The sequence below is a fragment of the Pan paniscus genome, chromosome 17 (assembly GCF_029289425.2).
Source record: "Pan paniscus chromosome 17, NHGRI_mPanPan1-v2.0_pri, whole genome shotgun sequence".
NCBI classification, from domain to species: domain Eukaryota; kingdom Metazoa; phylum Chordata; class Mammalia; order Primates; family Hominidae; genus Pan; species Pan paniscus.
The window spans coordinates 67,708,214-67,723,614 of NC_073266.2; the positions used below are offsets into that span (position 1 = coordinate 67,708,214).

The 15,401-nt window shown below is 45.3% G+C and overlaps 1 protein-coding gene across 2 annotated transcripts in view; it reads right to left on the bottom strand.

The window, feature by feature from the left end:
* MYO5B (myosin VB) overlaps nucleotides 1–15,085 on the bottom strand; it is a 369,650-nt gene extending 354,565 nt beyond the window's left edge. The window contains exon 1 of one of the 2 annotated variants that reach the window (XM_034943673.3): nucleotides 14,704–15,085. In XM_034943673.3, coding sequence (XP_034799564.1) covers nucleotides 14,704–14,730 — 27 coding nt within the window. In that variant the 5' untranslated portion in view covers nucleotides 14,731–15,085. The remainder of the gene's footprint in view (nucleotides 1–14,703) is intronic. The other variant, XM_034943674.2, reaches the window with a different exon arrangement.
* Between the last annotated feature and the right edge of the window lie 316 nt (nucleotides 15,086–15,401).

Genomic DNA, 15,401 nt, shown 5'->3' on the forward strand with positions numbered 1-15,401 from the left:
TAAGGGCCTTCTCCACACCTGAAAAGGAAAAGCATGTTGTAACCTCGAGGTTCCCCATCAATGCTGGTGCTTTGTTAGGTGAGAGGACCCGATCCAAGGCTGCCCACTCAGAACCTGAGGAGCTGGAGCCAGTGATTCAGCAGACAGAGCTCCCTTCCCAGCCACTCTGGCGCCCACCACACTGCCCTGCACTGGGCTGTGGCTTCCCAAGGACATGACCTTCTCCTAGTGATGTGGCTATCAGCAACTAATACAGTTCACATGTTACCTCATTTCATCAACAAGCCTGAGGGATGTCCTAGACTCTTGCTCCTGGTTTACAGATAACTGAAGTCTAGAGGTTATGCCTAAGATTACACAGCTAGAAAGCTGAGGAACCAGGACTCAAAACCCAGGCCAATCCCCCATCTAAACACCTAACCTCTGTTTTCCAGTCCTCCTTCCCACCTACCTGCTCCCCGAGTTTAGTTTTTACATTGTGGTAAGATACACAAAATTTAGCATTGTCATCTTTTTAAATGTACAGATCAGTGGCATCAAGTACATTCACACTGTTGTACAACCCTCGCAACCACCCGTCTCCAAAGCTTTGTTTTAATCTTGAAAGACTGAAATTCTGTGTCCATTAAAAACCCTGCTATCACTCTACTTTCTGTCTCTATGAATTTGACCATTCTAGATACCTCATATAAGTGGAAACACACACTTATCTTTGGGTAACTGGCTTATTTCACTTAGCAAAATGCCCTCAAGGTTCATCCTTGCTGTAGCAGATGTCAGAATTTCGTTGTTTTTTAAGGCTGAATATATCCCACTGTGTGGGCAGACCACATCTCATTCATCCATTCATCATTCCTTGGAATAGTCAAAAGGGTGCTCCCTGCTTTTGACAATCATGGATGATGCTGCTCCACCTCCTTATCTTTCATTCACTTACATTCAGCACCTGTCATCCTGCCTGACACAGCAGGGGGAAGAGAGTAAAAAGAGTATTCGCCATCCACTTTCAAAAGTGCATTTTAGGAAATTAGGTGCAATGGGCTTTCCATGTGATTTTTAAATCAATAGATATTTATTAATGCTATTATACTTGTCATAAAATTGAAGTAATTATATGTTCATACACTAAGTTAATTGTACTAACATACATATAATTTAAGTGGAACTATAAATCAGCATAACTATAAAATTCTGTCTTTAAATTGTTAACCAAACAGACCAGAACTGCTACATCCAAATGAGTATTTTCCTGACAATTGGGAAAGCTCTACATTTATTGATCACTGGGAACATTCAAAGCCTAACTGTAACTCCAGATGATGATGGCTAGTAAGAGGCCTCACAAAATTGGCATCCATACCTGGAAGCAACACACAGTCCACAATAGCAAGATAGTCAGTGAGTCCTCACCTTACTCAACCAGCTTAGTTGTGTGAATAACTTAACTATTTCTAGAACAGAAAGCCTATCTTCCAGACAAAGATATTGTCACCATAGGGAGGACTCAAAAGCACACACCATCAGGTTTGAAGCCAGTTTCATAAGATGTATTGATGAGCTACAGCATCTGCACCCCTCTGCCCAAGTGACCACCCCAAAGGAAACAGAACACCTTCAGACGGTGCAGGATGTAGCATGCTGGTCATAAAAATCCATCACATTTTATGGGCATTGCCATCATTTTGGTGCCTGCAGCTTGTTTCATAGTCACACACATACACACAGTAAAATGGCAATTAAAAGGGCAAGCAGCTTGAGAGCAAAGAAACACTAGTTTCTGGCTGAGGAGACATTCATTTTCCTTACTTTACAAATAAATATTATCCCTCATTACGGAATTCAGGCAAATTGAAAATGTGATTAAATCTGATGATGGGATAAGATAAGGCAATTTATCTCCCTTTAACATACTAATACCTCCTTAATGCTTATTCATACGACAAATGAACCGTTGGATTAGAAGAACTCAAGGTCAAAAGCCTACTTTTGCCAGGGTGGGCTCTTTCTCCCAGCCTCATGTGCTGGCTGTAACACATCCCAGTGGTGAGACAGTGCTCCAAACCTTTGTTGCCTGCGTGATGAATACGAAAGATGGTCTGAACCTTCAGGCAAAAACTATGAGTACTGTTATCTTTTCTAGGTGAGAGAAGAGAACAACTTGATCTAGTTTTTCTTCCTGGATTCACTGTTTTCTGTTCTGAAAGCCACTGGCTTTGCTACATCTAACAGGACAGGTGGATATCCATACATGCCCCCACCTCATCATGCAAATACCCATGGGTCTTCATAAGACTGGTTTTGGGGCTGTTTGTTTTCTTCCTTTGGCCAGCTTGGCGGAGAAAGATTGTTAATAAAACCTTTTGAGTTAATTGGGGGAAAAATAGGAGACCGTGCTCTTAACAAATGATACCCTTGAGAAGGTAAGGGCAAAAATATGTGCCCAAAATAACGTGTAAAATTAGGATATTCAAACACAAGGCAGTTAAATTAACTCTCACATCCATGAATGTTACTTTGCTGATATTCTACATTCACACCTTGTGCTAAGCCTTTAAGCACTGTCATAAAAAAGAAAAACATTTAATTATCTCCTGACAGGGGCTCCACATTCCATAGACTTTGGCAAGTGCCAGAGGAAACAGATGGGCTTTCTACTGGTTATGCCAAGCCAAAAGCCTTTCCAAAATCACAGAAGGTAATGTTACAGTCAAGGAAGGTGGCTCCTTGGTGAGGAGAGGACTTTCCTCAAAGAGCCATGCCTAGAACCAGGGTGTGGGGGGTTGGGGGGTTGTAGGTGAACTTTAAACCAATTCAATGATATTTGTTGAGTTCCTACAGCATGCAAAACCCCACCCTGGGAACTGTGAGGGATGTGAGGCTAAGATTCTACCTACAACTTCAATGACAGCAATTTTGCAAATATACACACTCAACCACCAATTGCGTACCCAAAACAAAGAGTAGTGAAACAGTGAATCTAAAAACTACCTATGACCTCAAAGCTTTTGATTTGGCATTGCATCTTTTAATTTGGCATTATAACTCATCCTATTTTCAGCAGAACCACCTTTTTTGGATAACTGATGATGCACGGTAATAAAATGAATACCTGTGAACTCACTACCCAAATTAGACTGTTAATAGTACAGTTTCCCATGCTGCTCCCCTGCCACTCCCACCTCCCAATAATTATTCTAGACTGTTTTCTTTTCCTTCATTCCCTGGTGTTTCCTCAATTTTATCATATATATATATAGATATATATATCTCCTTCAATACTATTCATTTTGTTTCAGAAATTCTAAGAATGGTATTATTCCGTATGTATTCCTCTCTAAAGCACATTAAATGATGATACCTAAGCTAGGCCTTTGACTAAACAAGAAGATGCGGAATGGCTTCCAGGAGTCTCAGGTCATGGCCCAGAAAGAAAGCAAAATGCCTATTAAAATGTCAAGGATGGTAGGAAGGAGGCAGCTTTTCATTGGAGGATGTTAAGTGGGAGATGGAGCCAGGAAAAGTGGACCAAGGCCCTGAGAATGAAAGGATGGTTAGTTTTAGATCAGAAATACCCAATTTTAAGCTCCTTGAATTTCAGGTATGCTGTGGTTTAGATATGAATCATTTGTCCTCAAAGCTCATGTTGAAATTTGATCCCCAATGTGGCGGGGGTGGGAGGCGGGGCCTAGTGGGATGTGTTTGGGTTATAGGGGCGGATCCCTCATGAATGGTATGGTGCTGTTCTCATGGTAGTGAGTTCTCACTATAGTGAGACTGGATTCATTCTCCTGGGAATGGATTCATTCCCACGACAGTGACTTGTTATGACAGGATGCCCCTCAGATTTTGTCTTTTTGCACATGTCTGCTTCTGCTTTGACATTCTCCACCATGTTATGACATCAGGACAGCCTTGCCAGAAGCCAGGGCAATGCCCTTGAACTTCCCAGCCTACAGAACTGTGAGCTAAATAAACCTTTTTAAAATAAATTACCTAGTCTCGGGTATTCTGTTGCAGCAACACAAAATGGACTGAGACAGTGTACTTTGTTACACTTTGCCTTTTTGAAGATGTGGATCTCGTTTGGGACTACATGGCCTAAGGAAAACCAAAAGCAGGGGTTCTGCCTACATTTGGGACCGAATTTTAAGAAGCACCAGGATGCACGTGGGGCTGGGTGTGGTAGTGGTGGCAGTGGCAAAAGAACACAAGCAGGATCAGACCACCTGCCGTTCTTTCTGCACATGGACTCGATCCTTCTCTGATCTTGGTGGGTTTTCTGTTGCTGGGGCAGGGAGAGTTGCAGGGCAGTGCTAGGCAGAAAGGACCCTCTATATTAGGGCCCCTTATATCCAAATGATGTTCTGACTCACCATAAATGGGACAGATAACCTCATGGAAGGCAGTAGAACACAGTGGTCAGAAGCTGGGCCCTGAAGCCAGGCAGCTTTGGGAAAGTCACATAAGCCTGTGTTATTGTTAAATGAGCTAACATGTAGTGCTGAGAAGTGACCTGGCACAAAAGCACGCCATAACCAGTAGTTGTCCAACTAGAGGGTTCAAAATACATAAGCTCAGAACAAATGAAGGGGAAAATACATGCCAAGGTGCTTTATTCTTTAAATGTATATATTGTATCCTGAATATTCTGGTTTCCATGTTTTCCTATCTCAAAATATAGAGTGGACTGGGTGCTGTGACTCATGCCTATAATCCCAGCACTTTGGGAGGCTGAGGTGGGAGGATCACTTGAGGCCAGGTGTTCAAGACCAGCATGAGCAACATGGTGAGACCCTATCTCTACACACACACACACACAGAAAAAAATATATATATATATTATTTTTAAGTTAGCTGGGCATGGTGTCGCATGCCTGTTCCCAGCTACTTGGGAGGCTGGGGTGGGAGGATTGTTTGAGCCTAGGAGATTGAGGCTGTAGTGAGCCATGATTGCACCACCACACACACTCCAGCCTGGGTGACAGAATGAGACCCTGTCTCAAAAAAATAAAAAATATAGAGTAGTCATTTAAATGAGCAAAAACAGTTATAAATAATGCCAGTTAATACAAACAAGAAATATAAGGAAAACAACACATTGTTCCCAGTGATCAATAATGTAGAGCCTACCAAGTATGTGAACAGAGGCTCAACCCTCCAATGAAAGTCAACTTTAAAACATGTGTAAAACATTTAGTATGAATAAGAATTTAAAAAAAAAAAGAGAGAGAGAGAGAAAGAACAATGACCCGAACTTAGAGTGGCGAAGAAACAGACTGGTTCTCTTGTGGTGGCTATTGGCCATATCAATGAAGACTATAAATGTGCATGCCAGCAATTCCACCTTTAGGAATTTATTCTGAGAAAATAAATGAGGTTACAAGAACAATCTTTCACAGTATCAAAAGATTAACAATTTATTAGTATGTTCAAAAAAGCTAGAAGATAGGATCTTGAATGTTTCTAATGCAAAGAAATGATAAATGTTTGAGGTGGTGGATAACCTAATTGCCCGATTTAATCATTATACATTGTATATGTGTATTAAAAAAATCACTTGAACCCCATAAATTTGTGCAATTATTACTGTCAACAAAAAACAAAAGGAAAATAATTGGAACCAACCTAAATGCTCATCAGCATGGGAATGGTTAAACACATTACAGTATATGGCATCAGATCTTGGCAATTTAAAAAATGTATATTTTTAAGAAAAAATTACAGTACATCCATATGCTGCCTTGTGCAGCCATTAAAAATGGCAAAATTGCCTTTGTAGGCTACAGGAAAAGATAGCCATAGATTAAGATTTAGAGTAATAGACATGGCATGATCCATTTGTTTTGAGTACATATTGTGCATAAGTCTAAAGCAGCACTGCCCAAGAGAAACAGAATGCAAACTACAACTGTGAGCCACCTGTGGTACTTTAAATTTTCTAATAACCACATTTAAAAGGTGAATTGAACAGAATATTTTAGCCAATATATAAATAACAATCACTTCAACACATAACCAATATAAGAAGTATGAAGGATATTTCGCATACATTTTTCTAAGTCTTGGAAACCCAGTGTGTACAGTACTGCACCCTTCCAGCTCATCCCAAGCTGGGCCAGCCTCATCGCAAGTGCTCAGCAGCCACATGCAGTTACCCTGTTGGACAACGGAGGTCCAGAGAACATGCCTAAGTGGTCAAGAGCAGCTGTTTCTGGGAATGAGACTACAGAGCTTTTGTCTTTCCTGCATTGTATGGATTGTTTCAATAATCATTTGTATTCACAGAGGGAAAACAGAAGCATTGTGAAAAATGCTTTTTAATTTTCCTTTAAAGCTATAATAAGAGACCAGAAAGCACAGGTTAAACTTAAAACTTCTTTCAGACTGCTCTTGCTCCTTCCCCAGGGTTGGTGGGGAGTACCATATCTTGTCTACCGCTCTCATAGTTCATGTTTGTAGCAATCCTACTTCCTCTTTCACCAAGTCTCCTTGTGATCAAGACCCCTTCAGGACAGCAGGGAAGCGTTAGGGGAAAAAACATGCTAGCCACATAATGCTGACTGCCACCCAGCATGGTGACTGGAGGGAGAAGCAAACTAATGAACAGTTGCCAACACTATGTTAGACAAGCACTTCACATGGATTAGGATTATAAGCCTCCAGTAACCTTCCCATGGTGCAGGTACCACCCCAATTCTTCAGATAAAGAAATCAAGGCTTAGAAAGTATCTGTTCCAATGTGTCGGAGCTGAGAGCGCCACAATATCCAGGGTGTCCACCTCAAGATCATAGTCACAAAGGCCTTGGAAATGCCCATACCAAGCTCCTGATCTTACCCTTATTAACACCATGCTATCAGACAACTGCATTTCTTCATTAAAGAAAAGCAAATCCCAGGCATCATTTGCAAGAACCCCAGATCCTGACATTTCTCCTCTAAGCTCTTTCGTAAATCTCCAAATGTAAATAAATGCTTTCACTTAGACAAACCATTTTCATCCCAAACCCAACATGTCAAAAATCAAGAATTATCCCTGCTCCAACCTGACTTCTGTCCACACTCAAGGTGGATATTTCAAGTTCATAGTTGACTCTTCTACTTCCCTTGCCCTTAATAAAACATTTATTGAGTTCTAGTCTCTGTAATTTCTACATAACTACAAAAAGTAGTAATGAGTACACCTAGCAACCAGATCTTCATTTCTAAATTCCATTCTTCAATAAAAGGAAACTGACAGGCATCAGCTTAACCAAGGGATCAAAGTGATCCGTCAGTAACAAGACACATTGATATCACTGTCTCCTGAGGTGATGCAGTGAGAAAGGCACAGCATTTATGATGTGTTCTTGCCCAAAATTCACAACCTCCATGTAAGCATAAGACAGTCTGACAAACCCAAAATCATTCTACAAAATTATTGAGAAATGCTTTTTTTTGGGGGGTGGGCGGTGGGCGGACAGGGTCTCACTCTGTCACCCAGCCTGGAGTGCAGTGGCACAATCACAGCTCACTGCTACCTCAACTCCCAGGCTCAAGCAATCCTCCCACCTCGGCCTCCAGAGTAGCTAGGACCACAGGTGCATGCCATCACACCCAGCTAATTTTTTCTATTTTTTGTAGAGACGAGGTCTTGCTATGTTGTCCAGGCTAGTCTCGAACTCCTGGGTTTAAGGGATCCTCCCATCTTGGCCTCCCAAAGTGCTAGGATTACAGGTGTGAGTGACTGTGCCTGGCTTGACCAATGTTCTTCAAGTGTCAAGGTCATGAAAGACAAAAAACTGAGCAACTGTCACTAGAAGGGGGCAGGGAGCTACAACCCTAAAAGCAATGTGGAACCCTAAACAGGATCCTGGCCCAGAAAAAGAACATTAGTGAAAAAGGTGAGCTCTATAGACCAGTTAGTAGTATTACAGAAATGTTAACCTCCTGGTTTCAATAATTGCACTATGGTTATATGACATGTTAACACTGGAGCAATCTGGAAAAATATAGAAACTGCACTATTTTTGCAATGTTTCTGTAAGTCTATATTTCAAAATAGTTAAAAATAGTGCTATAATTATCCCCACATACATCTAAGCTCATACCTGTCCCTATGCTTAAACTCACTCTCCCCTGTCTCCTCCTGACAGAACATCCTTCTTTACAGCCTCCTCATGCATTTCAAATCCTATTCATTCTTTAGGCCCCAGTCATGTCCCACTACACCTTAAAGGAAGCCTTTCCCGCAATACTGTAGCCCACCAGACCAACACTTCTACAAAGTGCCTGTAACTTCTACAAAATGCCTGTAACTTGTAGAGGAGTATGTGCACTCCTCTAATGACACACAGATAATCCTGTATTGTTAGTGTACTTTGTGTATTTAGCTTTTATCACCAAACACACTGAAGGCTCCTAAAAACATCTGGTATGGCCTCTGTTCTCCAGAATCTCAGCCTACTTAGATAAAGCATCACATAAAAACTATCAACAAGGCTGAGGTGGGTAGATCATGAGGTCAAGAGATTGAGACCATCCTGGCCAACATGGTAAAACCCCGTCTCTACTAAAAATACAAAAAGTAGCCGGGAGTGGTGGCACACACCTGTAGTCCCAGTTACTCAGGAGGCTGAGGCAGGAGAATCACTCGAACCCAGGAGGCAGAAGTTGCAGTGAGCTGAGATCGTTCCACTGCACTCTAGACTGGTGACACAGTGAGACTCTGTCATAAAAAAAAAAAAAAAACAAAAACAAAAAAAAACACCTATCAACAAAGGAGGGCAGGGCAAGAGCCTGCTCAATGAGTACAGGTTACAGGCCATTGGAATATGCCACATCCACAAGTCACAAGTAGAAACTTCAAAATTCTGATGATCGCCAACAGGGTGAAGCAGGATCCACTGGGCTTATAGGCCCATCTGAAAACGGGGAGCAGAGGATCAACGGAATTGGAACTAGGGATGAGAGAAGGAAAAAACCACATGCAAGACAGAGAATGAGCCTCAGAAGTAAAGTGACAGCGTGACACACAACCTCCATGCTTCTCTTCAGCCTTTCCTAGGACCCTAGAGGGGCCAAAGCCCTTGAGATTCTCAACATCCACTAAGCTAAGCCACCATGAGTTATGGTTAACTTGGGCTCCTAGAATCTGATCCTGAGACAAGGATTCCTGCTCAAGAGACTTGTAAGGTAGTGTTTTCCGGAAAAGACTGGTAGGGGAGTAGAGAAGGTGGACAAGAGAGGGAAGGAAGTCAAGCTAACATGTGATACTAAGGAAAGTCCCAAGCATGGTAACTTTAGTTCAACTGTACAAAGAAACTGAAAACAGTATGGGCCATACTTTAGAGCTGTTCCATTCTCAAGGTGACAAGATAGGAAACTAATGTCATTACAGTGCCATTGGTTAAGGACTGTTCCCTTTTGCAGAGTGTCAATTCCCAGGCTCCCTATGCACACAGGCAAAACAGCTTCAGGAGCTTTGACAAAGAGATGGGTGCTGGCTATTGGGAGTGAGCTAACACCAAGGAAGTATGCAGGGAAGGGAGTAAGGGGGAAACAAGAGGAGTACTAACAGCATCTGCTGACACTTTTCAAGTCCTCATGTCTTTAACACTGTCACCACTTTTTGGAAAAAAGAACATCACTCAGAGCCACCAGCAAAAGAAGGAATCATCAGCCCCTCCAGCAGGGGTGACTGGGTACAGAGGAAACAGGTGGCTCTTGCTGCCTTCAGACTGACACTTGGGAGAAACTTACATTACCTGAGGTATAGGTAAGGGACTGTTAAAGGACACCTGCCCAACAGCACAGAAGATCTATTTTTCAAATGATTGGTCCCAAACCAGCGCCCTTAGTAAAGGCTCCTGGGTGCAAAGCTGCCATACATATGGTGTGTCTGCCAGTAAAGTAACCTCCCAGCAGCACTCAAAAACCCACTGCTCAGACACTACCTATCAATTAGAAGCCAAGCAGGAAAAAAGGTTATTTGAAGGCACTGGTTTCAAGGCACCAGCTTCAATTTGATGATTTCTCATTCACTCTGCTGGCTAGAATCAAAGTAGCATATTGAAAATCCAGGTATTTGAAATAGCAGTATTTAAATTTTTTGTTCCAAGTAACTCTTCTATAGATAAGAGTTGTATTATTCAGCCTGAGAAGGAGAGGTTACATTTTATGCTTTAAAATCAGACTACTATCTGCAATCAGCATAATGAAATGGTATTCACCATGCTTGCACATGTGTGGGCTTCTTTCTGGATCTATGCAAAGCAAAGCCCACATTGTCTTTTCCAATGGGTTGGAAGCCAAGCACTCACACAGACCACATGCATGCCACTGTGACAACAGAGACCATCATCAGCTCCACCTTTGGAGCTGATGTGAGAGTGAATGAGACTGACTCACTTTGACATCACCCTGAAAGTGTCTGGCACTGACTGGTGCTCTTTCTCCATCCAGAAAAACCTCACTACAAAGAAAACAATTTCTCAAAGGTGAGGTGTTGGGTCTTCTGAGAACAGGAGTGTCTCTGTTCAAAGAGAAGTGCCCTTTGGCCCCCGACCTACCAAAAAAAATCACATAACATATAAACTGCCAGTTGAAGGGAACAGATCAAGAAGAGCAAGAACACATTTAATTGGATGGAGGGAAAAAGAAACTATTTTCTTAGATAACTAGAAATACACTAATTTCTTACTGAACACTATTTAATACAAGCTAATATATATTTAAATGTTTCATATTCCAATAATAACATCTTCTAACTGTCACAAAAGCAACAGGTATAATCAAAGGGCTTTAAATTTTCCATTCCCAAAAATGTATAAATGCTGTTAGCATAATGGGTAATTATTTCCATCATACATAATACATTGATGTGTGTGTCTGGCTCCAATGTTCATCACATTAGGAAAGCCCACTCGCAAGTTAAAAATAAAAGGGAACATTGGCTATTTTGATAATACACTAAAATGAATAATCTCTAAGAAACAAAGTGAATCTGAGTAGCAGGCACGACTTCCCTGTGTAACTTATGATTCACATGCATACTGAGAAGCCAGCTTGGCAAGTGGGGAGACCATGGTTAGGCAACTACACAACTGCTTCTCATAGTAAAGCACAAGTGTGTTAATTGCCAGGAAGAATAACAACTGCTCAAAACATAAATCTAGAAGATACTGTCTTGGGTCCCAGAAAATCTCCTTAATTTCATAATCAAGACCCTAAATGATTAAGAACTGGAAACCCATTAACAGAGCAAGGTGCAGCCCAGCAGCCCTTAGGGAAGAACTCTAATATTTGTTTGGGATTAATTATGCCAACCCCTCACACCAATGAAGCTACTTTTTAAGTGTCTTATATCCAAGACCTTTCTCTGGTGACACCAGTTTTGTACATCTCCATAACCTGAGAAAAAGTACACTGAAACCCAAGTTCAGACTCCCACTACTTCATCATTCCTAAGAATTAACATGCAATGTATTCATTTCTAACTAAAAATCAAATTGAGTGTTTTCTCCTACAAGTATTGTCTTTAAAAGCAATCAGATATTAATTCTTGTTCTTCAAAACTAGGGCTCCGAAGATTAAGGGTTTATTCAATTGTCCATTAGCCTCATATGAGCACTATTCAAGGTCATGGAAAATGCATATCATGGAAAAAAATTCACATGGATTTCAGAGTTTTCTGCACCAAAACAAACCCATAGTTTTATACTTGCTATAACAAGTATGAATGGGATCTAGAACAGGGTCTAGTTTGAGGCACTAAGAAAGTTAAGTCATCAGTTTGAAAAGAAGCCCCTATCAGGGCAACATGAATTCTACTAAAATTGAAGCAAGACCAAACATCAAATTTATGACGAAGTGTGAAGAATTGTGAAATCATGACTTTATGAAAAGTTTATGGGGACAAAGAAATCAGTTTTTAAGTGGATAATTCATTTGAAGAAGGGACGAAGCGATGTCGAAGATGAAGCCTGTACCAGCAGACCATCCACACCCATTTGAGAGAAAAAAAAAAAAAATGTAGCTTGTTTGTGCCCTAATTGAAGAGGGCTGACAATGGTAGAAACAATAGCCAACACCACAGACATCTCAATTGGTTCAGCTTACATGATTCTGACCGAAAACAAAGTTGAGCAAAGTTCGCACTTGATGGATACCAAAACTGCTGCACCCAGATCAACTGCAGACAACAGCAGAGCTTTCGATGGAAATTCTAAACAAGTGAGATCAAGACCCTGAAGCATTTCTTTGAATTGTAACGGGATGAAATGTGGCTCTCCCAGTACAATCCTGAAGACAAAGCCCAATCAAAGCAAAGACTGCCAAGAGGTGGAAGAGGTCCAGTCACAGCAAAGATGGACTGGTTCAGAGCAGAGATCACAGCAACATTTTGGGGGAATGCTCAAGCCATTTTGCTTGTTGTCTTTCTAGAAGGCCAAATGATGAAGACATCTGCTTATTATGAGTGTCTTTAGGAAGCCAAAGCTTTAGCAGAAAAACACCCAGGAAACTTCACCAGAAAGTCCTTTTCTGCCACAACAATGCTCCTTCTCATTCCTCTCAAAGAAGAGCAATTCTGCAAGAGTTTCTGTGGAAAACTATTAGGCGTCCACCTCACAGTCCTGATTTGGCTCCTTCTGACTTTGTGTCCTAATCTTGAAGTAAATGACCTGCATCTTTTCCAGTTAATAATGTAAAAGAGACTGCATTGACATGGTTAAATTCCCAGGACCCTCAGTTCTTTAGGGACGAACTAAGTGGCTGGTATAACTTTAAAAAGTGTCTTGAACTTGATGGAAACTGTGTTGAGAAATAAAGTTTATATTTTTAATCTTTTAACTCCATTTTTCCCCCACAAACTTTCCCCCTCATATAATACAGCAATTCAATATTGCCTGACAAAGGACTTTGACACATTATAGGTATATTCAGTTGAGTCACTCCTTTTACTTAGGAGCACAAGTTGTATCTCCATGCACTTTAATGTAACAAAGCTTCGGCTCTTTGAGCACTCCAGTTCAGATTTTTCCCCTGCCTCACTGGCTTCCAGCCTCCAGTCCCAGCTCCTGAAAACCTAACCTGCTTCAGTGAAAGAACTGAAAGCTGAGCTTTTAGGGATCCTCCCAATACCTCCACAGCTAAGAGAGGTGGGGTGCCGTTCCAGGGCCAGGACTGCCACAGAGTTCACGCCCTGGCTCCCACCTCCTCCCCTCCTCCCCCAGAGGCCGTCGCCCATCCCTGATCCTGCACAGGTGGCCCCTGGTGGGCTCGGAAGCGGTATTTGAGGCTGCTGCGGCCCCACCCCCAGCCAGGTGACAGCCTCCGCGGCCACCTTCCTGAGCATGAACTCATCCCGGCCCTGCTCGCCTCCAGGAGGAATGGGAGAGTTGAAAATTCCTCAAACTTAGAAGGGTGGCCAGCCTACGGAGCCGAAGGGCTCCCACATGGGCTAGACAGCCGCGTGTGATCGCCAGGTAAGGACGCGGAAGTGACTGTTCCTACCCAGCCCAGACCTGTTGGCCCGGGCGGGTGTCCCGGGAATCGCATACCCACGCAACGCGCGTGGACACCACACGCACACACAACTCTGCATGGAGGCGTGTGCACAGGCACTGTTAAACGTGTTTTGGCCACCCAAGAAGACGAACAGGAAAACCAGGCATTGGACTATCCAAAACTTGTTTTCTTAAAGGGGCATGAGGCACATGTGAAGAAAAGGCCTTTGCCCCTCTCACTACTGACTCCAGGTTGAAACTCGAGGGGTCCCGGGCGGCTGCAGCGCTGCCGCGAGCTCCCCTGGAAGCGGTGGCTTGTCCCTAACTTTAACCACAGCAACTGCTGCGGAACGCGGGCGTCTCCGCCCGGGCTGCACCTGTTCCCGATTCGGAGCACCCAGCCTCGCACATCCCTTCTGACCTTGAAGGCATCCTGAAACTCACACCCTGCTCCCGGTTCGACTTTACTCCAACCCCCTCCCCGCAGTCACTGAAGCCCTTTTTGTACCAAAGGGGCCGCGTCAAAACATCCATCCCCAGCAAATTCACAATGCTCTTCCCTGGGGTCTCCGGAGATAAGGGCGCACCCCTCTACCCATTGCTTACCCTCACTCCATCCAGCCGCCGCGCCCTCACGCCAGGTTGTCTCCTCCCTCTCCACCAAGTCCAGAACCCCCACCTCTCCCAAGTCCAGGGTTCCCTGTTGTGGGTATGCGGGAGGAAAGGACGCCTCGGAGGCGCGCCCTCGAGAGCCGGCGCCGCAGAGCCCCTGGGGCGGGGTCCACGGCGGGCACAGGGGACAGCGGCGGGAGCAGGGGACAGCGGCGGGCGCACCGCGGGGGCCCGTCCCGCGCACGGCGCTCAGAGCTGGCAGGGTCGCCCTGCCGTTCGGGGAACTCGGTTGGAGCCGAGCCCAGGCAACGAAAGTGAGGGGCGCGGCGGGGAGGGGGCGACAGCCCTGGCTTGGTGCTGAGCCGTGGCGCTGCGGAACCTCTAGGAGCCGGGTGGCCGGTCAGTGCGGGCGTTCCCGGAACCGCCAAACTTTCTCCGCCAACCAAAGTTAGGGACTCCGAGGACGGTGACGAGGCGGACACCGCGGAGGGGGGTCTCCCGTCACCTCCCGCCTCCAGTAGCCGAGGGAGAAGGCGACCCTGAGTACTAGGTGGCCCCGAGCGCGCCACCCCGGCCCCGCGGCGCCTCCCTCGCGGCCGCGCTCACCTGGCTGTAGAGCTCGCCCACCGACATGGCCCGGGCCGGGCGGGGTTCGGGCCCCGGCTCCTGGCTGCCCCACGGCTCTCAGTCCGCTGCTGGCCCGCCTGGCGCCATGTTCCCGGGCTGGCCTGGAGTTTCTCGATCTTCTCGCTCTTCTCCGACCTGCCCCGCCGGCTTCCCGCAGGCGCCGCGGCCGGCTCGCTACCGGCGGCGCGACCTTTACTCCCGCCGCGGCGGCGCAGCTACGGCCGGACAGGAGTTGCGAGCGCCGGGGGAGGAGGCCGCGCCGCACCACTCCCCGCCCAGGTGTGGGGAGGAGGCGAGGGCCGGCGAGGAGGGAGGACCCGCTCGCGTCAGAGCGGACGGCCCGTGCGCCGCCGCGCCTCTGAGCCCTGCCGGTGCCCGGCCCGACGCGCCCTCCCGCGCCCCCGCTGCCACCTGGGCCTCCGGGCCGGGGGCGGGGCGCTCAGAGAGGAGCTCGGGGACCGGCGCGGGCCGCCCCCTGCTGGACGCTGCGCGCGCGCAGGCACAGGTGCGCCCCGGTGCCCGCACCTGCCCGCCGCTCTCCGCTTCCACCCGCACCGGGCCCCGCGGAGTCCGGCACGCACGCGGTGCAGACAAGAAAAGGGGAGAGGAACTAACCAGAGAGGGGGGGAAAAAAGAGAAGCGTCTATGGCTGGAAGGCCCCAGACATTGCCCTCGAT